Below are 23,278 nucleotides of genomic sequence, written 5' to 3' on the forward strand. Positions count from 1 at the left end.
TTTCGAACCCACTTGCCCCCCTCCCTGGCTGAGAGATATATGGGGCTCTCCTTCCTTTAGGTAGGGGACGGGCAGGCGGGGGTGGCACCGGCTGGATATAAGGTTTCTTTTTTGTCCTGGGGGTCATCCCCAGAAAAGTATCCCCGAGTTTGCCCCCATGGGTTTCTTTTGAATCATCAGTGCCAGTTGGACCATGGGGATGGCCATGATGAGTAAGAGGAGGGATACCAGTAGCTTCCCATTCGGAGGGTCGCTGTGTGTTGCCCTTCTGCCAACCACCCGGGCTGTGCCATCAGAAAGGCTGGATGGATCGGCTCCCGGCAAGTTGACAAACCGTGGTTTTTCAGCTTGAGCTTTTAGTAGATATTTTCTCACAAATTCACTGACAGGATTGGTGTCAGTGATACATCCAAGCTTTCAAGCGAACATAGAATTGTGGAGAACTTGGGTCTACCTCTGTTAGCTTAACCTGCTTCCCAGTGCTGAGACTTTTCTGATGAGATCAGTGGTGATGTTAACAGATGTGATTTTTTGATACTATATTATGAAATCTCTAATACCTGATGTTCTAAGATCGTACATACCTAGAGGATTGATTCAAAATGCAAGCTAGACCAATGGATTTGAATGTAATAGAGTAAAAAGTTATTGAAAGGGTTTCAGATTTCCCAATGCAGCTAACTTTTTAAGGAACTATCACTTGTTGATTTTTGGTATAATATCACAGGAAAGAATATCCACAGTTCTATGAGAAGTTTATTAAAGGAAATATTTCTCCCTTTCCCAGATATATATCTGTAGGCGGTTGGATTTTCTTCTTACACTTTAACTGAAACAACATAATGTAACAGATTGAAGGCAGATGGAAACGTGAGAGTCCTGCTGTCTTAAGTCAGACAGAAAAAAGATTTACAATAATGTGAAACAGCACCACTTCCCTCGCTGAATTTTTATTGTTTGGGTAAATACATTTATTTCTTGGGAAAATGTTATTTACATTAACACGTGATGAGTATATTATCATTTAAAAACAAATATTTTAAAGTCTCAGTTTTAGTTTCTACTAGGGTAAATTTGAGTAGATAGAACCCACCTAGACAAAGCTTCTTGTCTATGCTTTGGACGAGGATAAAGAGGTCCCCAGCCTGGAGACTTGGGGGAACCCTGATATAGCAGCAGGAGGACTGGCCTGGCGGCTTGTCGCAGGGGAAGAACGTGAGCTTCGAGGTGGCAGCCGGGTTCAGGCTGCACATCTGCTGTCTCCTCATGACGGATTATTTAACTTTGTTGGGTAGCTTTCAATCTCTGAGACCCAGTTTCCTCACTTGTTAAACTGACAATAACAAAACTATTTTATTTGTTGATGTTAAGTAGCTGTTCCATGTTGTATTTTAAATGTTTTCTTTAGGTGTTTTAATGGCCAGCACGACTAAGTCCAATCATTCCTTAAAAAAAAGAGTCTGTGAAATTATTTGAAGACGTTATCTGCGGCCCATACAGATCACGTATGCTCGTCTAAAACCTTTTCCCTTGAACTTTTTTATACACATTTTCAAGTATATGTGTAAACTTCGAATTTTACAATTAGAAAAGCAGTAAAACTAATTCAGAACATTTACTTAGGCATGATGAGACAGATGGTAATCCTATAAAAAGATGGCATATATTTTTGGAAGTGCAAACAGAAAAACAGATACTCTTAAAAATTCCAGAGTGATCTTTGCCTAGAAAATGAAGGGAAGAGAGAGAAGGCCATATGTTCTAATAGAACTTTTTATAGTTCTTAATGCATAGGATTTTGTTTATTTAATGTTAGTGTTGAGTTACATATGGATTGGCAGTTCAAGGAGGAATGATTATCATGTAGATAATTACCAAATACTTTTACTGTGGTTGTCAGTCTTTTGTTTCTACGAAATGGATGCAGTAGCGGGAAGTAGAAACCATTTGAACCCAAAATTTAGCGAGGTTGTTTTATTAAATAAAAAAACTTGAGTTTATTTACTTATTTTGAGAGAGAGAGCAGGCAGGGGAGGGGCAGAGAGAGGGAGAGAGAGAGAATCCCAAGCAGGTTCCTCGCCGTCAGCACAGAGCTGACGTGGGGCTCGGACCCACAGACTTCAAGATCGTGACCTGAGCTGAAACCCAGAGCTGGCCGCTTAACCGACCGAGCCAGCCAGGCGCCCCTCGTGAGGTCAACTGAGATGTGAATGTGAGTCACCCCAGAGTCAGTCACCGGGCCTGCTGCTGGGGCAGTCGTGGGCATCAGGTCGCCTGTCGTGTGGAGCAGCGTCCACGTTCGTTTCACTGTGGTGTGCGCTGAATGCAGTTGTATCAAGTACCTTCTTTGCACCAGGTACACGCTGCGAGCTGGGGTTGAGATGTTGGAAAAAATTGCCAGGGTCTTTGCTTTCACATGGAGTGTGGATGGTCTGCTGGGCTGAGAGTCGTTATTCAGGTAGTTGTACAGACAGGTCTAAGTGCACATCCTGGGAGAAGTGTGCAGGACTACGAGATCCTGGAATCAGGGGATGTCACCTACTCAGGGAGAGCAGGGTTCCCCGAGGAGTTGGTGGATAACGTGAGGTGTGAAGGCGTTAGTTGGAGGAGAGACTGGAGCGAGCATTTCACATCGAAGGGGCAGCACGTTGAAAGTTCTGTGTAGAGTGAGGATGTGGTGAACATGAGCACTTCCGGTGTGAGTGGAGCAAAAGGACCAAGCAGAGAAAGGCCAGACTGTAGGGTTTTATTGAGCACGATAAGGAGCTTTGTGACTTTATTCTGAAAAATGGCAAATTATGGCTTGAGGGTGGGAGTGTGGGAGGCGTAGGCGGGCAGGGCATCCGATTAGGTTTGCATGTTTAAAATGGTTTTACTCAGGGGCGCCTGGGTGGCCCAGTCGGTTAAGCGTCCGACTTCGGCTCAGGTCATGATCTCGCGGTCCGTGAGTTCGAGCCCCACGTCGGGCTCTGTGCTGACCGCTCAGAGCCTGGAGCCTGTTTCAGATTCTGTGTTTCCCTCTCTCTGACCCTCCCCCGTTCATGCTGTCTCTCCCGGTCTCAAAAATAAATAAATGTTAAAAAATAAAAATAAAAAATAAATAAAATGGTTTTACTCACAATTACTGAGCACCTCCTAGGCCCTTGGAATGGTCCTAGACTCTTAGGAGACATCAGTGAATACAGTGGAGTTAAAATCCCTGCTTTTGTGAAGCTTATGTTCTTTTTTAATGTCTGGAGGGGCAGAAAGGCAGCGGAAGAAATGAGAAACTTTTATTGTATGCTAGAAAACACTAACTCAATTCAAGAGGGTAAGAGGGTCTGGATTGCAGCTGACGTGCCGGGTCAGGGCAGGTGACCTTGAGAAGGTGGCAGTTGAGCAAAGACTGGAAGGAATTGCGGGCTCGGCCATGTGGATCTGCAGCGGCACCGGTGCCCCAAAGGGCAGCGTGTTTGTGGCATTCTCAGAGCATCGAGTGGAGGAGTGGAGAGGGCGGGTCGTGCAAAGACTGGAGAGTCCTGTCAGCTCGGGCCCTACCGCTGTAGAGACTTGTGTTTTTCACTGAGTGGGGTGGGCAGCATTTCAGGGTTTTACTGTTCCCACGGTTTGTCGGTTGGATGCGAGAAAGAGCAGAGTGTATGTGGACAGCAGATTGGGCTGTGTCGCCTCCATAGGGGCCGCCCTGGCCTTGCCCCTGTGCTCTCCACGTCATGCTCTGGGGTTTTCTTCATCGTCATACCTGCTTTTCAGAACTTACCCAGTTAAGGATCTCTAAAACTCAGGCTTATGGTGTGTAGCATGCCCTCCAGATGTTTTCCACCCGACCCCGAGATGAATCTGGGTTATTTCTACTGTGTTATCTGAGGCCACACAGCTACACACACGTACACATACACACGTACGCACGTTTCTGATGTAATGACTTGTGTGTTCGTAACTGGCGAACCCAGAAGCGTTTGCAACTATAACTGTTTCCTATCAGAGGTCATGTTTCAGTCAATTAACAATTTTTAATTGAAGTCAAATGTTCATGTCACTAAAACTGTATCACAAACTGGGACATTATAAAGAATGACTTGGGGCGCCTGGGTGGCTCAGTCGGTTAAGCGGCCGACTTGGGCTCAGGTCATGATCTCGCGGTCCGTGAGTTCTAGCCCCGCCTCGGGCTCTGTGCTGACAGCTTGGAGCCTGGAGCCTGCTTCGGATTCTGTGTCTCCCTCTCTCTGACCCTCCCCAGTTCATGCTCTGTCTCTCCCTGTCTCAAAAATAAATAAATGTTAAAAAAAAAAAAAAAATTTAAAAAAAAGAACTACTTTAAAACAAAAAAAAAGAATGACTTGTAAATGGAAATTAGGTATTAATAAAACCTTCGCAAGAAGTTGATTCATTTTGACTCTCTCCAGTGCTCATATGTTGACCCTGAAACTCGCTCAACCCAGCCATTGTTAAAAAGTCTAAGAGGAGTGTGGTCTACTAGGGACACGTGGACAGTCCTCTCCAACAGCTACACGTAGTTCCAAGTGATTGTTTTAATAGCTTACATTTTATGAAGAAAGTGCTCATCTGTTCTTTGGAGAAGGTAATTGGAGACCCCAGGGTTTTTGTTTTTTGATTTGCTTTTTGTCTTCAAAGTTACAGTCCTGGTGGGTTTGGATGTGTATGTTGGGGAGGATGATCTGTGGGCTCAAAACTGGGAAGTGCATAGTTAAACTAGAGCTTGTGCTTTTAAAACCTTTTCATTCTTCTGAGTGCGCTTAGAATCCGACCCAGACACCTCGGTGTGCCATCTCATGCCCCCCCCCACCCCTCCCAGCCCCCCCACCCCCGCTCCTTCACACCATACGGTATCGGGCACAGTGGGCTCCCCAGTGTTTCCGAGTTTCTGCAGTTTCCCACCGCAGGGCCCTTGCACTTGCCCTTCCCTCAGTCCAGAGAGTTGTTCTTTCCACCTCAGCCTTCCTTTGCATGACTGGCCTCTTATCATTCCAGCCTTGGCCCAAATATTGGCTTGTCAGGGAGGCTTTTGGGAGGGGTCGTAGGTGTTGGTGGATTCTAGAGTGGGAACCAGTGTTCTCTGATTGCTTCCTTTCCCACCATGGTATCTGTCACAGTGACAATTATCCTGTGCTCCTTGGTTCACTCGTTTACAGCCTTTCCTAAAATAGTGACCATGATGATGGCAGGGCCACCCAGCTGTATCACTACCAGGGTGTGGTGTTCTTTCCACTTACAAGGTTTTCTCTGAAGACGGACCTTTTTGTGGGTTAAGACTCCTTTCAGGATCTGATGATAGTGATGAAAAGAACGTGGACAAAGTACTTGGTCTGTGAGTTCAGGGGCTTCAAAGAGCCAGTAAGACCTGCCTGTGGATTTTACTTCCAGATGTGCTGGCAGTCGGCATGCAGCCAGGAGGCAAAGTTAGGAATCCCCAAATACCCTTCCCTGTTTCTTTGTTTACAGCCTGGTCTGACTTACATAAGCTCTTAATGGTTGGTCGTGTTCAAAGTTTACTTCTCAAGAATACTGTATTAGATTGTCCCTGTCCAGCCCTTTCCCGTCATTTCTTTGATCTGTCTTGGAGCCCACAGATGTCTTCTCTTAGTTTTGTATCAGCATAACTTCTTTTTTTTTTTTTTTAATTTTTTAATGTTTATTTTTGAGAGAGAGACAAAATGCAAGCAGGGGAGAGGCAGAAAGAAGGAGACCCAGAATCTGAAGTGGACTCCAGGCTCTGAGCTGTCAGCACAGGGCGCGACATGGGGCTCGAACTCACCAACTGCGAGATCATAACCTGAGCTGAAGTCTGACGCCCAGCCGACTGAGCCACCCAAGTGCCTCAAACAGCATAACTTCTCTTGGATCTAGTAGAGTACTTTTTTTTTTTTTTTTTTCAGGGAACGTGTGTGTGCACTTTCATGGGGCAAGAGACAGGGGGAGGGAGAATCTTAAGCAGGCTCCATGCTCAGCGTGTAGGCAGACACAGGGCTCAATCCCAGAACCCTGGGATCATGACCTGAGCCTAAGTCAGGATTTAGGACGTTCTACCGACTGAGCCACCCAGGCGCCCCAGATGCAGTAGAGTAGCTTACACATGGAGTGTGGAAAGGCCCATACAGAGCTTTATGAAAAATAGCTTACAACAGGAAGGACAGTCCGTAGTACCTGCTGTAAGATTCAGATGCTTAGTACAACTTCGATTTCCCGATGATACCATAATCCATATGTAGATAATGCCATGGGTTCTGTACTTTTCACTCATCTTCAACTTTTCAAGATCAAAAAAACTTTATTTTTAAAATACTTGTATAACTAGGGGTGCCTGGGTGGTTCAGTCAGTTGAGGGTCTGACTTCAGCTCAGGTCATGATCTCACGGTTCATGAGTTCAAGCCCCACGTTGGGCTCTGTGCTGACAGGTCAGAGACTAGATCCTGCTTTAGATTCTCTCTCCCTCCCTCCCTCCCTCCCTCCCTCCCTCCCTCCCTCCCTCCCTCCCTCCCCTGCTTGTGCTCTCTCTGTCTCTCTCTCTCAAAGAATAAATAAACATTAAAAAAAATTAAAAAAAAGAATAACTATGTGGAACTGAGTCATGGGGGGGAGTATTTACTGTATTTACTTCTTTCTCTTTACTGGTATTGATTTGGTAGAATTTCGATAGCCTTTGCATATCTGAATGCATACCGTGTGAAAGTACAGGAATAGATTCTGTATGGTAGAGCATGTTGACTCACAGGCAGGTGTTTTTCCATGTGGCCTTTTTAGATGGAATTGCCGGTCCTGGATCACTTGTAATAAGGGCTTCTTATAGATGTTAGATTGCTCCATTTTGTTAAGAGATTTAGCCAGTTTTGCATGCTGTAGTTTTCCTGTCCCATCATTCCTATCATTTACTTGATAGTGAAGGAATATTTATTTGGTATCAAAGAATTTAAGCAGTATATATTAAATATGTAATGGTACCTCCTAGTTAGGAATAAAAAAAATGAGTAAGACGTTTCTCATTTCTTTCTGTAATCCTCTCTCTTCACGGATTACAGTCTGGGGAGATACGATGTGAACAGAACACAAGCAATTCTAGGGCGCTGTGTGACGTACTATTAAGTAAGAGCATACGGAGTATTTGGAGTTCAGAGAAGGGGGAGAGAACTCTCCTCCGGCTGGGTGATCAGAGTAGATTTCAGGAATAGATATATTCTTCTAAGGAATTCTCTGAAAGGTGGACGACAGAAAAGAACATTTAGCAGGAGGAGGGAGTAACCATAAACAGGCACAGAAGCAGGAAAACAAAAGCCTTCATAATTAAGGTTGAAACTGAACTAACAGTTTACACCATTCCTAGAAAGTTGTTCCTGACCCTCTGTGGTCAGGTTGATTGACCTGCTTGGGTTTGAGAGACGGGGTGACATTCCAGACAGATCATTAGAAGTCATTCTGGTTGTTGATCCATTGATGTAGATCATCAAGAATTTGCTGATTTTCAATAATCACTGCAAACATCACTCTTACTGGGGCTGAACAGATTTGTTTTGTCTTGTATTTGCATCCTTTAGTTTTATATTTTATAGCTATTGGTAATTAAGCTTTCTTAATCTCTGTGTGAATTGATGCCCAGTCCTTTGTATGAACAAAATTGGATTCGTCGCTAATGAGCCGGAAAATTATCACTAACACAGGCGGCTTTATTAGTCTTCAGGTCACCATTTCAGCCTGTTAAGACAAATAAATGCAATTTCAAATATTATCAAGAATTGTACTTAAAAGTTCTCTCTGATTAAGAGAAGTTAATGGGACTTTTGGTATACTTGGGTTGTCCTGTTTTCCTTAGCTTCACAAAAAATTTGACAGTTCTCCATCCCTTTGTGGTATCTTTTGAAGTTTTATTCTTTTCGTGCCTTGCTTAAGAAATTTTATTCCTATCTCAAAGGCTTAAAGATATTTTATATTTTATTCTAACTAAACAGATTTTCACTATTAGATTTTTAATTTACTGGCAGTTTATTTTCATTGATGGTGTGAGATATGGACTCCAGTTTTCTCATTTTTCCGGATGCATAGCCAGTTATCTTAGCACCGCGGACTAAATTGTGTCCTTTGCCACTGGTTTGCCTTCTCTCGTGCATCAAGTTTCCATATATGCACGGGCCTGCTTCTGTGTGTGACAGTTTTTCTGTTTGCAAAGATTTCTGCAAATATTTCCATGGTACACACGTATGTAATATGACAAAATTATTTTATGTTATTCTGGAATAGTATTTAGTTGCAACAGAATTTAAAACTGATTCTCAGGCATTTTTAAAACTTCATACTCTGACGAAGGAGTGTGAACATGCAATGTACAGATTTTCATGAAGACACTTTTTTTGGCCTTCCTAAAATATTTCTGTAGAAGGCTAGTTGATGTGAAGTTAGTATGTAAATGCTAAGCGTGGTAAGTTATATTAAGTCACTGGTTGTCAACTTTGGGAGTAGCCACGTAGTCTGTTGGGCTGTGGGGTTCCGTGGTCAGGGTCCAGGACTTGGTCATCCACGAGGCCCATGATTTGGGCTCACGTCATACAAACATGTTACACTGATTTTTGCCAAAAGCACCTGGTTCACTTTTATTTACTATTTATTTATTTCTGTGGTGAGTGGGATATTGTCTCCTTTCTGTTGATCTTTTTTTATACTTGGTGATGTTTTAAAATTTTGACATAATTGTACACATACTGTTATTCCCAAGTGAACAGCTTATTTTACTTCGCTTGCATTTCACGTTGGCCTCTTTCTCATGGCAGGTTGTAATTCATCCTAGTCATCTGTCACCAAAATATCTAAATTCCACTACATGGCGGTTTTACCTTTTCAGATGTACCTGTCACAGTCAAGTGTGGGGACTGTTATTCCTGTCAAAAGAGATTAGATATTGGAATCTGGCTTTGGCTACAAAACCTATACTTCGTCTACTTCGTCAACTCCAAAGGAGTGACTTACCAGCTAAAGAATAGTGTCCTTATATTCTCCACTTCACATTTATGAAATGGCCATGTTTTTGTCAAACAAATTAAAAATGTGAATAACTTATATATTACATGTTAATAACTTAGATATTAGGTAGAAAGTAATGGTGCTTGGATAACGAGTTCATCTAATCCACAGCTTAATATGATGTTTAAAAGTAACTGGTGCTCCAAGTACTTACATGCATTTTGTTTCCTACAACTTGCTCAAAAACATAGTACGTGACAGTACGACTTTTTAAAATTGCTTTTTCCTTTATGGAGATGATATTGCTGATCCCCTGATAGGTTGTCTGATCTCAGTGGTTTTTATTAAAAATAATTTCCTGCCGATTCTGTGTGCACAGTAACCAAATCCTATCTGTCCCTGAAGTAAACGTTTAAAGATACCTCTCCCCTCCGTTCCCACCATATTATCGTCAGTATGTTACTAATAGATTTGTATTATAATTTATCCATTCATAGATGTCTCTCTGCCACCGGGTTATGAGGCCAGAACTGATTATTAATCTGCATATGACCATACAGTGCTGGGTTTGTAACAGGGGCTTAGTAACTGCACAGTGAAGTCATGAATGTCGTCAAGCTTGGAGCCTGTAGTCCTTTGGCAGGAAACAGAGTGGTGGTAAACTAGTGGTTGGGGAGTTGGAATCTTGCTGTTAGTTTTATCAGCATTTTGCTCAAGTCAAGCTAATCATCTTGTGATGGCATTATACTTTGATGCTTGCAGAAAGTGCAGAGCACGGACATAGAGGAAATAAATATAAAGCATTGTGCGTAGTTTCAACAGAATGTCTTTGCAAAGCAGTTATTACTGTTAATATTACTTCTGGGGCAAACTTTTCCCTATAAAACGACAGTCAGAAAGCCTTCACAGAATTGAAATCCTATCTTTTCAGTGATGGAATGATGTACAAGATAGTTTAGAAAATGTATTCCTGGATACAGAGGTATAAAAACTTGCCAGGCGAAATTACCAAAAAAAAAAAAAAAAAAAAAAAAAAAAAAGAGAGAGGAAGAAATCCTAACTCGGGAAATGTGCTTCATAATCTTCAGAATAGATCCACACCTACACATACCTAGTTTTCACGGGTCGTCCCGGCTGCGAGCGTTGGGCGTCTCTCCTCTGTGCGAGGCGCTGGGAACACGAATGGGAAGGGGCCTTAGTCTCAGGAAACGCAAAGGTGTGTTCTAAAGGGGCATTTCTAGACTTTTTCCAGATCATCACAGATCATGGGGTTCTTTTACGTAATTTTACAGATGCCTCCATATTTGAAAGCGTGTGTAGATTGTGGAGGGGTCAGGCCGACTCGTTCTCCCGCCGGTGGGACTGGGCGTCTCCACCGAGCGCGTGTCGCCGCGTTGCGGCCTGGGGCCGGGTGCAGGCCGGGGAGTGGCGATCCCTGCGGTGCGCATCCTGCGAGGCTGAGAGTGGGTGTCGCGGGGGCGGTGTCGGCGAAGGCCGGAGCGCGGACTCCTGTCCGGAAGCCGGTGCGGAAGGAGAAGAGGAAAGTTAGGGTTTGCCCTCGCAGCATCCTGACAGGCTTGGCAGGGGCCGTGAGCAGGGGGCTCCCGTGTCCTCGTGTGGAGGCGAAAGGATTGAAACAGTAAAGTAAAACTTCTGTGGAAAGATTTTTTTTTTTTTAATGTGACTTTTTTTTAATTTTATTTTTTATTTTTTAGAAAATGGCTCCAAAGGGTATATGAAGCTGGAAAAGTACATAGATGCAGCATTGCAGCCTCTCCAGATGTTTGAGGATAATATTCCGGAGAGAAATTGATCCCCTCGGATTAGGTAACTAGTCATAATGAAGAAAATTAGTCTTAAAACCTTCCGAAAATCTTTCAACTTGAATAAAAGTAAAGAAGAAACGGATTTCATGGTAGTGCAGCAACCGTCACTGGCCAGTGATTTCGGGAAAGATGACTCCTTGTTTGGTAGCTGCTACGGTAAAGACATGGCCAGCTGCGATCTCCACAGCGAAGATGAAAAGGGTGGGAAGAGTCGATCCAAGAGCGAAAGCCTGATGGGTACGTTAAAACGACGGCTGTCTGCGAAACAGAAGCAGAAAGGCAAGGGCAGCGCGCCCTCCGGGAGCTCGGCTGACGAGGACACCTTCTCCTCCTCCTCGGCGCCCCTGGTCTTCAAAGACGTGAGAGCCCAGAGGCCCATCAGGTCCACTTCGCTCCGCAACCATCACTACAGCCCTACGCCGTGGCCTCTGCGACCCACGAACTCGGAGGAGACGTGCATCAAGATGGAGGTGAGGGTCAAAGCCTTGGTTCACTCTTCCAGCCCGAGCCCAGCCCTGAACGGGGTTCGGAAGGATTTTCACGACCTCCAGTCGGAGACGGCGTGCCAGGAGCAGAGTAGTTCACTCAAGAGTTCAGAGTCTCACAACGGAGACTTGCATCTTCACCTTGATGAACATGTGCCTGTAGTTATCGGACTTATGCCTCAGGACTACATTCAGTATACTGTGCCTTTAGACGAGGGGATGTACCCTCTGGAAGGGTCGCGTAGCTATTGTCTGGACAGCTCTTCTCCCATGGAAGTCTCTGCGGTCCCTCCGCAAGTGGGAGGGAGCTCCTTCGCCGAAGACGAGAATCAGGTAGACCAGGACCTAGTGGTGGCCCCAGAGATCTTTGTGGATCAGGCGGTGAACGGCTTGTTGATTGGCACCACGGGAGTCATGTTGCAGAGCCCGAGAGCGAGTCACGACGATGCCCCCCCACTCTCACCGTTGCTACCTCCAATGCAGACCAATCAGATCCAAAGGAACTTCGGTGGGCTCACCGGCACAGATGCCCACGTGGCGGAAAGCATGCGCTGTCATTTGAATTTTGATCCTAACTCTGCCCCTGGGGTTGCAAGAGTTTACGACTCGGTGCAGAGTAGTGGTCCCATGGTTGTGACGAGCCTTACGGAGGAGCTGAAAAAACTGGCGAAACAAGGATGGTACTGGGGACCGATCACACGCTGGGAGGCAGAAGGGAAGCTAGCAAACGTGCCAGATGGTTCTTTTCTCGTTCGGGATAGTTCTGATGACCGTTACCTTTTAAGCTTGAGCTTTCGCTCCCATGGCAAAACACTTCACACGAGAATTGAACACTCAAACGGTAGATTTAGCTTTTATGAACAGCCGGATGTGGAAGGACATACGTCTATAGTTGATCTGATCGAGCATTCAATCAGGGACTCTGAAAACGGAGCTTTTTGTTATTCAAGGTCTCGGTTGCCGGGATCTGCAACTTACCCGGTCAGACTGACCAATCCAGTGTCACGGTTCATGCAGGTGCGTTCTTTGCAGTACCTGTGTCGTTTTGTTATACGTCAGTATACCAGAATAGACTTAATTCAGAAACTGCCTTTGCCAAACAAAATGAAGGATTACTTACAGGAGAAGCACTACTGAAAGATTATGAGAACCCCCGCATCTTGCACTTTGGGAATAAGAAAAAGAGATTGAAATACAGTTTACAAACTTTCATTGCTATCGAAATCTTTTGCTGCCATACTATTTCAGTTTTATGTGTAAAAGTAATCAATTTGTTTAGTTCGGGGTGGGGAAGTGTCAGCAAGGTGTCTTGGGTTTATTTTGGTTCTTTAAAAAGGGAAGTCTCGAGGTTTTGGAAGTGTGAATTATCTTTCATCAATGTGCAGAATAATCACAATGTGAATTATCAGATTCTCCTTAACCACCCCCCCCCAAGTCCTTTGCTGCTATCCACTGTGATTTTTATGCATTAAAAGCACATTTCATGTGTATTCAACCCTAAGTAAAGTTGAATGAAACTTACAGAATGAGTATTGTTATGTCTCTTTAAATGGCCCATTTTCAAAGATAGTGTTGAATAAACATACCCGTGTGATAAAACACAGAATTTACACGTACACTGAAAATGATTTTTACTCTCCTACTTTAGAAAGATTTATTTAGAATTATGATTGGACATAATCTTGGGTGTTAGAATGTAGACCCGCAGCATATCTTTTACAACACCTACTCTAAATTGTTTCTGAGGTTGTGCTGTGTTTTGGTTGTGGAAAGTGGAATTTTTCTGTTGCCTTCATTTTCATCTTGTGGTTTGTCTACTTTAATAAATGGCCTTACATTAAAAAATCATCAAGAAGTATATAACACCAACGTAAGAAAGCGTTGCCTTTTCTGTCATTAAGCTCTGGTACAAATTGGCATAATGTGAAAAGATCTGTGGGACTAGAACTATTACTGAAGAAATTACTAGATGATCATAGTTTCCTGTGATGATAATTTTTTTGTGTATTAATTATACTTTCCTTCGGTAAAGTGTTTTTTCTGTGATTTCTTTCGCTTAGCCAACATTTTCTTTGGGTGAACTTGACATAGAACCGATTTTCATAGAAAGAGTGGGTTCTCTTGCATCATTTAAGTTTATATAAAGTTTTAAATTGATTTGAATAGAAAACATTGTTTTAGAGTTGGATTTTTATTCTTTTATGTAGTCACTATTAAGATATGCTAGGTTTGACCCTTCTTCCTTCTCCCCACCAAAAACCAAAAAAACCCGATGACTTTAGTTGAAAAACTGTGGAAACTGTGGAGCATCATGTAAGAAGAATATTAAAACCATATCAGGTATATGGAAGTCTTGTCACCTGCCATATACCGCTGTTTAAAACTAATTTATTGTTTTTTGGTTTTTTGTTGTTTTAAATCTAGCTGAGTCTTAAGTAAATTGGCAGGCATCGTTAGGTATTTTATCTCTAATTTAGTCACTTGGATTGGGGGGTGGGGGGTGGGGTTGTCCCCAGTACTTTTGTTATTTTTGACATTCAGTGTTTATTCGCTGCACTATTCTTTAGTGAGTATTTTGGAAGTACCCCATGTAGAAAATGTTTCCATCTCAGATGAAACATACAATTTAAGACATTTCTTCCTTTGTCACTCAGTTTTCCTGTCTCTTACCCGTCAATTAAAAACAAGAGTAAAGGTCTTAGGTCAACCCTAATGGCTTTGTCATTCAGTATCCCTGTTTTTTTGTTTGTTTTTTGTTTTTTTTTTTTTCCTCTCTGTTTTTTAGGGTCAGAACTGAGAAATACCAAGAAAAGGCACAATGATATCGTGTTATGGTATTTTGACATAAAGGGGAAAAGGTACTTAATTTTGGTGGAATGTTGATTGTACCTTGTCATAAAGGCTCCTCTTGAATTTTCTGATGTTTTCACCTAATAAGATGGAGTATACTGTAATAATATAATTTAAGTGTTCACTATAAGCTATTTGGATTAAGAACTATTACAGAGTTGTAAACTTATCAAATTAATGCAAGACATTTAAACTATTTTTTTGCAAAACTATTTATTTTTAAACAATTTAAAATATATCTAGGGTGAGTTAAAAGTCCCTGTGCATCTATATTAGATGGCAGGTATTGTCACAGAGTCACTGTGTATTAATAATAAATGTTGAAATGGCTTCTCCATGTTTCTAGAAGCATTTACATGTACTCTTTGTGAGACCATGGTGCACAGAGGTCTTTGGACTGCCCTGAACCCCGTCTTCTTGTGTGGACATAGCCTGTTCCCCACGTGTTCCTCATGATACCATGTGTTCAAGATTTAGCTATTTAGTTTCAAGATTATTTTGATTTTGATCTAATGGTTTTTAAATCATATTTTGTGTTTTATGGAGGGCAAGTCTAGATGCCGTTCTAATTCAGAAAGCCAGTTTTTTATGTGCTTTTTGTATATTCATAACATAAAATACTTTAAAATGCCCCATTCTAATCCAATTTGAAATTTCTAGGGTCTGACAGTGTATCAAGAAAAATAAAAGTATTTGCCAAGAAATTATTTACAAACAAAGGAGTATTGCAGTATTTTCTGCTTTTGTGTAGAGAGAGCCATTTGGCATAGGCAGCACAAGATAATGTGAAAGATCGGCTTTATAGGATACTAAAATAGTCTGCTTAAAAATGGAAGGGAGAAAAGAGGGAAATCTCCATCCCGTAGTTTGGTCTAGAAACCATTTGTGTAAACTTCTGGATTACCCTGAGTGGCAGCTTAGATGACATGGACACAACCTGTAAGTGACATTTAAAGATATGAGCTCAAGGCAAGAAAGAGAAAACAGGAAAGCCGTATCCTTTTGCCATAGTAAATGAATCAGAGTTGTTTTCTTGAAGATTTCACCACAAAATACAACGGAGGCCAGAAGATAATTCTAGGCTTCCTAGGACACTTTTGTGCATTTTTATAAATAATAAAAAAGCATAGAAAGTACTTGAAAAATATCTCCCTCTTTCTCTTTCTAAGGAAATCTTCTCTTTCTACTTGGTGCAATAATCTGAAAATCTAGAAGGTCAAAAATATATCACAGGAAATGATCATAGAACTAAAAATAGTTTTTAAGGAAACGAGTTACAAGGGCAACCATCTTGCTATTGAAGAAAATTGTGTGCCAGAAGGCTAAATCGTCGGCGTATTAGGAAATAAACACAAAGTATACCTTATAATTTCTGAGCCAGTATTACCGAAACAGGATAAAAATTACTAAAATCTTAAATAGGTTCTATGCAGTGTCCCTGCTAGTGCTGGGTCTAAATATCTTAATGCTTTCAGAAACGCCAATTTTAATCATGGACATTTCACATTATATACGAGAGATAACCTACATGAGTGATTCAAAATAGTATATATTAAATCTTAATGGCTGTTCATCGAATGCGAAGTCTTAATTTGAAAATGAAATCACACTACCAGCAAGACAGTTTTGTTGAAAACTCTAATAAGAAACAGTTGCCAGTTCCATAAAAAACTTTAAAATTCCAGAATAAAGTATTGGTACGCTAGTAATCACAAATTTGATTTCTTTTAATACTTTTAAAAATCCTATTAGGAAGGGTTTTTTTTTAATAAACGTTCTTTTTATTAATTAGTCATAACATCGTGAATGTGTAGTTGCTGTTTCTGACAAGTGATCCAAACTCTACATCCAGAGATGATGAAAAATTCTTATAGAATTTTGTAATAAGTATACATGTTGGGTTTAAAGACATTTTATAGTCGTTGGGAGTGCCATGAAATTAATACTTGCAATCCAGATTGCTGTACTTTACACTTTTTCTGTATGTTTCAAGTCAGGTGTGTACCATTTGTACTGAGAACACCACAGAATGAATTATCCAAAGTCCATTGATTTTAATATGTGTTTTGGTTTGTAAACAAATTATAGTAATTTCTTGCACATTTTTGGAAATTAATTGTATAAGGATTTATGTATCTGCTTCTAGATACAGTGTGTAAATAAAAGTTTCGTTCACAAGACCTGCCTTGTAGTTTATTTATATTTAATACCTGGATTACAGAATCTGATTTTAATTAAATCAGGTTAACTAGATAGTTTCTGGATGTCTCATAAACTTGCAGAGACTGGAGGGTAGGGACCAGCAAATTTAGTTAAAAAAAAAAAAAAAAAAGGCAGAAAAAAAAAGCCAGGAAAAAGTAAAATAGTGTTGCTCACAGGAGATAGGAAATGAATTTAGAATCAGCAAATGTTGCTAATATCCTAAAGCCTTTAACATAAAGGCTGGAGTGAACTGACAAACCATAACAAAACCTCTCCTAAACAGACTACTTAACATTAGCACAGTAATAAGACTTCACTAGAAGTTTGTACTGGATGATGAAATGTTTGGATCGTGACATTTTTTTAAATGTCCCTATTGATAATATTTCATAAAAATAGAAGCAGGCTATCAAATTTTCTTTAATACTTTTAACTTTTTCCAGTTACTGGTTCTGAGAGTACCTTAACCTTCTGAAACCTCTTAAAAATTTTTTGACTCTTGTTTTCTTGTCTTTTACGTGACTTGTCTTGCTAATGGATGTTTCACATCAGCTTCTCTGTTCCCACTCTCCCTACCCCAAAGCCTTCTCCCCAGAGTCCATGGCCCCCTGTAAGGCCAGGCCTGATGCTGGCAGAGAACCCAGTAGTGGTGGGGTCTGAAAATATGCATTTCTGAACACTGGACTTTGCAGCCAGATTCCTGGGGTTACACTTTTTGTCTTAAACTGCATATTCCCTACTTCCTACCAGGCAACTTTGCCACCTTCTCTGAGGAGTGAGAGGGTCCTCTTGGCAAAGCCCTCCCATAGGTTGTACAAGCCAAAGAGGTTGGCCAGAGCAGGGGTTGTTTGCAGAGGGTTTACAAACAGGGCCAACTGCCTTATGTAGGAGTCACTTTGGACCATCAGATCCTGTGCTTGGCAACTGGCTTGCAAATAATGGTAAATCTTAAAAGGGAGACTTTTTGATCATGAGACATGGTTTTCCCCACACTAAGAAAGTTCTAGGAAGTGCAGATCTATATATAAGGCTGCCTTTTTCTGGTCTCTAACTTGGGTCTGTGAGTCTAACAGACACTTAGGACTCCATTACACCAGCCTGGGTCACTAGTGAATTTATAAAGTGTTCTCATTTTAGTAGAATCGTACTAAAGAGAACTTCTGTTGCTTTGTGTAAATAATCTGCTCTTTGGCCCTGCCTTGCCCCTAACAATTTTAAGAGCTGGCATCTCTGATTCCCTCCACTGAGAACTCGTTCTGAAGCCACCTGTTCACCTAATTCCTTCGCCACGGCGCATTTCTCTCTCCTCGCTGTAGTCCTTGGCATTCTTGTTTTCCGGTGACTGGAAAGTGGTGAGCATCATTTGGCCCAGAGAATTACCATCCCAGTAGTGGCTGTGGGGTGTAACAATTGCCTAGAAAGCGGGTAGATGTGTATCTTTTAACACAGAAGACTACACTACATGGGTTCTTCTGGAATCAGCAGATGAAACTCGAGAGCTGCGTTTTAGATCACCCGCCCCTTAAGAATCAGAACAAACATAAATTGTGCTGCCATATCTACTGCTAACACTTAACATATATTTTACATCCTCAAAACAGCCCTATGCAAGGCAGGCACCTTAGCATCATAAAAAAAGACACAAAGGTGAACTTCACAAGGTCACAAGATAGTGACAGAACCAGGTTACAAGTTCATGCAGTTTGGTTCCAAGATCCATGCTGTCATGCAATATGATACACTTCCTCTACTTGGGGTTTCCTATTATTTAGAATGTTTATTTCGGATTGTCATGGGAAAGAACTTCAGCACGAGCAAATGAATTACCTACTGTGGTCTTCTTCAGGCAACTACTCTGTAGCTTAAACAAGATGTTCTGTCGGCACTGGCGGGTAACCGTTTATGGGGCCTGACTCAGTGTATCTTATGGGCTTCATCTTTTAATCCTGAGGAAGAGAACATGGCTTTCCCTTGCATGGCCTTGGAGAAGTTCACTGGAAAGAAAACTGCCTAGGGGTGCTTCTGTGGTTCAGTTGGTTGAGCGTCTGACTCTTGGATTTTGGCTCAGGTCAGGATCCCAAGGTCGTGGGATTGAGCCCACGCTCAGTGTGGAGGCTGCTTGGGATTCTGTCTCTCCCTCTACAGCTCTGCCCCTCTCCCCCACTAACACTCTCTCTCTCTCTCTCAACCCCCCCCCCCCCCAAACCCTGCCTCATAAGCTAATATAGGAACACGATTTGGAGGAGTTGAATTGTAACTCTTGGGAAGCCTTCTCCACGTGTTTGGTACATAAGGAAAAATGTTCTCTCTGGGTTTTTGGTAATGTATTTGATCACACTGCCTGAGACGTTATTGTGCCCTGTTGTACCAGGAGTCACAGTTTTAAGCTTTATGGCACACAAAAGAATCCCCCCCTTCCTTCTCATTTCCCACAGCCATGCCCAGCCAGTTCTCTTAAACTTCCTGTCATTTTGTAGTAAGCACATCCTGAACAAGAACTTCCTTCTGGAAGTAGTTCTAACTGGAACTCTGTGTTTTAGCTTCTCGCCTGCACCTTAAGTGGGTAGAAAAAAAATCACCAGCTCTGTTCATATGGTAATTGTTATGATGACTTCAAGGTAAATTCCCCTCCCCACTTCTGGGAAATAGCCACTTATATTATACCTAGCCCAGTATCATTAAAACAGCAATAATCTTGTTGTTACAAACTTTGAATAGTTTCCCTAAACCCTATCAGCACATATGACTAGCCTAGGAAGTTTAGAGAATTAAGACAATTAAGTGAAACTGAAAGTAGCTAAATCCCATTTAAAATGCATGTCAGTGTTTTCTGTGGTGTAAGTCTACAGGCAATGAATTCTCTTTTGTGTAACTGAAATGTGTTTATGTTGCCCTTTGTTTTTGAAAGATATTTTCACTGGATATAGAATTCTGGATTGACTTTTTCTTTTCCTCTGTGAGTACTTTTAAAATATCAGGGGCACCTAGATGGTTCAGTCGTTGAGCATCCGACTTTGGCTCAGGTCATGATCTCACAGTTCGTGGGTTTGAGCCCCGTGTCGGGCTCTGTGCTGACCGCTCAGAGCCTGGAGCCTGTTTCGGAATCTATGTCTCCTTCTCTCTCTACCCCTCCCCTGCTCGCTCTTTGCCTCTGTCTCTCTTTCAAAAACTAAAAAAAATGTTAATTTTTTTTTTTTTTAATCATTCCATTGTCTCCAGGACCCTGTTGTTGCTGATGAGAACTTAGCTGCCATTTGCATTGCTGTTTTTCTGCAAATTATGTGGAATTCTCTCACTCCCCCTACCACACAGCTTTTAAGATTTTCCCTTCTCTTTTTCTAACCCTTTCTTGTTCTCCTTTCCCTGCACTACTGATAATTCTTGATTGGATGATGAACATAGTGGATGAAACATTTTAGGAACTCTGGGCTGTTACTGTTTTCCCTTGAAGGGGGTTAAGTTTTCTTCTGGAAGTCAGCTAGAAAATGGAGAGATCGTGGGGTGCCTGGGTGGCTCAGTCGGTTGAGCGTCCGACTTCAGCTCTGGTCAGGATCTCACAGTTCGTGAGTTCGAGCCCCACATCAGACTCTGTGCCGGCAGCATAGACCCTGCTTGGGATTCTCTGCCTCTCCCTCTCTCTCTCTCTGCCCCTCCCCCACTCAGGTGCTCTGTTTCTCTATCTTTCAAAATAAATAAACTTAAAAAAAAATTAAAAAAAAAGAACCAGTTAAAAAAAAATGAATAAAGATTCAGGAGCATTCAAGAGTTCCTGAGGAGCATTAAGGTGAGGACCAGAGAGAGGGGAGGTTATCTGAATTTTGCTACTGGTTTTACTACATTTACCTTTTAATAAATATTGTCTAAACTAAAATCATATTTAAAAATTCAAAAGTACCTTAATTAAGAATAATGAACAATCTTTCAATAGCTAGCAATTTGCAGATATATGAATTGCATAATAGAAAAACGTTCCTTTGGCATAAAATTTCCCATAGCATGTACATTGCCCATTTTCATTAAAAAAAAATCGTCTGCAGTAGTGTAAAGATTCTGCTGTGCACAGAATTAACTCTATAGGACAGTATCAGGTGTTGCTTTTACCTTTTGACCCATTGATGAAAATAAAGAAAAGTATTTGTCTTACTGGATTATTTAAAGGGGCAACTTTAATGATAACAATTTTAAGAACTCAGTATTGCCTAGTGGGTAGAACTGAAAAAAAAAAAGTTTTTCCCCCACTTAGTTAGATGTTTAGTTGTAATGATATTTCTCAGGGGCATAAGACCCTATAATGGTATTTTGGTTTAAAAATTCTGGACAAACCCAATCCATAACCAAGAGAACTTTTTCCCCTTTCGTTGTCAGTAAATGAATCCACTCTGGATGGAAAACATCCTGCCATTACTCTGCTTTGACTCTGCTCTTGCGGCCTCCATCCCAGGGGTCTTTCAACCCCAACCCAGCCTTTGTTTTACTCCAGAGAGAGAGCATTGCCACTATTTCTGTTGGCACTTGGGTGTGATGCTCCAGCATCTAACAAAAGTCCTGTTTCAAAAACAAAAATTGATTTGTTTTCAGGGGAGAGATTCAATCCCAAAATATTTCCTCCAGTCGTAGCATATGAATAGATTCAAGCTAAAAGGAAATTTAGGTTGCTGAAATCATTCCATCAGAGGTTAAAATGTACAACCCCTTTTTCCTTCCTTTGGTGGGGCACTGCTCTTCCTTATGGATCTCCAAATGAAACCACTGTAATGAAAAAAAAATGTGGCCAAGCGTGAGGCAAAACTATGCATCTTTGCTGCGACCTTGGGGCTCTCGTGAAAATGTGCTTACAGGGTCCCTACACATTTACGAAACGATTGTTTTCATGGCTTTGATCCTTTCTGAGCTGGTCTCTCAATTTACCCGATGGCCTCATTTTCACCAGAGAATACCTCTCCAGGAAGCAACAAGATTGTGAAAGGAAACTTTGATCTGTATCCTTTGATTATGGGGAAAAATATAAACGTAATTCACTTATTAGAAACGGTGTAATTTTGGGAGCCTTCAGCTGGCAAGTAGCACCAAGGCGTGGGACGTAGAAGCTTACACTTTGAGGCCTCCCTCAAATCCTGACTAGTTATTTCCCCAGCAGTGATGTTTGATGGTTGGTTTTGATTGCTTCACAAAGTGATTTAGTTTTCTTTTCCTTTCTTTCTTTTTTTCTTTTCTTTTTCTTTTTCTTTTTTTTCTTAACTACCTCTGAGGAAGTAGGTTTTCACTGTTTAGAATTTAAAGACAATTGGTGGAATCCAGAAATTCAGCAAATGCCAACTGGAAAGGGAAATCTGAACTTTAGGTTTTAGAACAATTTGGACCAGAGCTCGATTTTATTTTCCTTTCTGCCTTACAGACTGATATTCCTGAGCTTTTATATTGTTTCTAGTCATTTGTGGCTTTTTAAGCTGTCTACCTCTGCCGTGTGATAGGGAGATAAAATGTGAATTCTGCGTTTAACTAAATTAATTTAATTAATAGGAGTTGTTAGCTCAAGGGAAGGAAAGAGTCCATCTAAAGTTCATTCCATATGTAACATTGATCAACTGCTAAATTGCTAACCTTCGTCATTAATTTATAGGATCTTGGATTTTAACCTTGTTAACTGTTTTAGTTGAAAAGATTTCTCTATACAACCGACTGATAAGACTGTAACAGGGTGGGAATATATTTCTATTGTTCTCAGAGGAAGTTAAAATGCAAGAGGTTTAAATGTGCAAGTAACAAAACTCATAGTAAAACTCTGGGTAAAAGAAATAAATGTACTTATTTTTTTTTCAGTTTTCATTTCCATGTTGGCCTTAGGGTAAAAACTCAATTTTAATATCATAATGTTTGTTTCTATTCAGAACTTGTGGGAGAAATGAATATGCTCCCACATATTCCCAGAGGTTGAATATATATTAAGATAATCTGTTTGAATTTTAGTAATTTTAATAATCTGTATGAATTTTTCAATTGCATTTCTCACCAACTTACAGATTAGTAAACTTTATTTTTCATTTAAGTAGATTACAGCACAAAGTTCTGGAGCAAATTTGCTAATAGCCTAGCTCTTTCGTGACACTGAGTCAGATATTATGTGTTTATAGCTCTCATTTTAGCAATTAATTATAGACTGCTTAACTGTTCACTGTAAAACTGTCTGATTCCCACAAGGAGATTATAAAATCCTGGAGAGTAAGGTTATAACATTGCCATATTATCCAGTGTCTGGAACTTGATTACTTTCTTTAAAACTTTACTAAAAGTAATAATAATTTTCATTAGCAGGCACATATGCCAAAGTTGTTTATGATAAAGATAAAGGTGATTGGAAAATCTTTGAAGTCTTTCTTTTTCTCTTATCTTGAATCTTTGCAAATCATGAGTCTTTTAAAAAAAATTATAACATAGGGGCATCTGGGTGGCTCAGTGAGTAAAGCATCCAACTCATGATTTTGGCTCAGGTCATGATCTCACCGTATGTGGGAAGAAGTCCCAAGCCAGGCTCTGTGCTGATGGTGCAGAGCCTGCTTGGGATTCTCTCTCTCCCCCTCTCTCTGTCCCTACCCCACTTGTGCTTGCAGAAGTGCTCTCTCTCTCTCTCTCTCTCTCAAAATAAATAAACACTTTTAGAAAATTTATAATGTATATATTTTTTTAATGCTTCATATCTTACAAAGGGGACCATGTGAGGTTCTGATATAAATTTCAAAAGGAAAAATAAATGAAAATTACCATTGTTGGTTACATTTGAGTATTCTAGACTCTACAGAAATTTAGGTTATTAACAACAGAATTACAAAGAGACCATTGAACCACTTTTATAGGGTAGAGGAGGATGTGATACAGAAGAAAGAAAAAAACTCTTCTAAGGCTTTTTGTTTCTGGTCTTGAGAAATGATAAGTAAAATGAAGGAGAGAGTGAG

General features: G+C 41.0%; 1 protein-coding gene across 6 annotated transcripts in view; it reads left to right on the plus strand.

The window, feature by feature from the left end:
• The window catches only part of SOCS6 (suppressor of cytokine signaling 6), a 39,360-nt gene extending 23,054 nt beyond the window's left edge, over positions 1-16,306 (plus strand). For all 6 annotated transcript variants that reach the window (XM_060614076.2, XM_060614072.2, XM_060614077.3 and 3 more), the window contains one exon: positions 10,681-16,306. In XM_060614076.2, coding sequence (XP_060470059.1) covers positions 10,806-12,413 — 1,608 coding nt within the window. In that variant the 5' untranslated portion in view covers positions 10,681-10,805 and the 3' untranslated portion in view covers positions 12,414-16,306. The remainder of the gene's footprint in view (positions 1-10,680) is intronic.
• Positions 16,307-23,278: the final 6,972 nt, after the last annotated feature.

This window comes from Panthera onca, chromosome D3, assembly GCF_046562875.1.
Source record: "Panthera onca isolate mPanOnc1 chromosome D3, mPanOnc1 haplotype 2, whole genome shotgun sequence".
Taxonomy (NCBI): Eukaryota; Metazoa; Chordata; class Mammalia; order Carnivora; family Felidae; genus Panthera; species Panthera onca.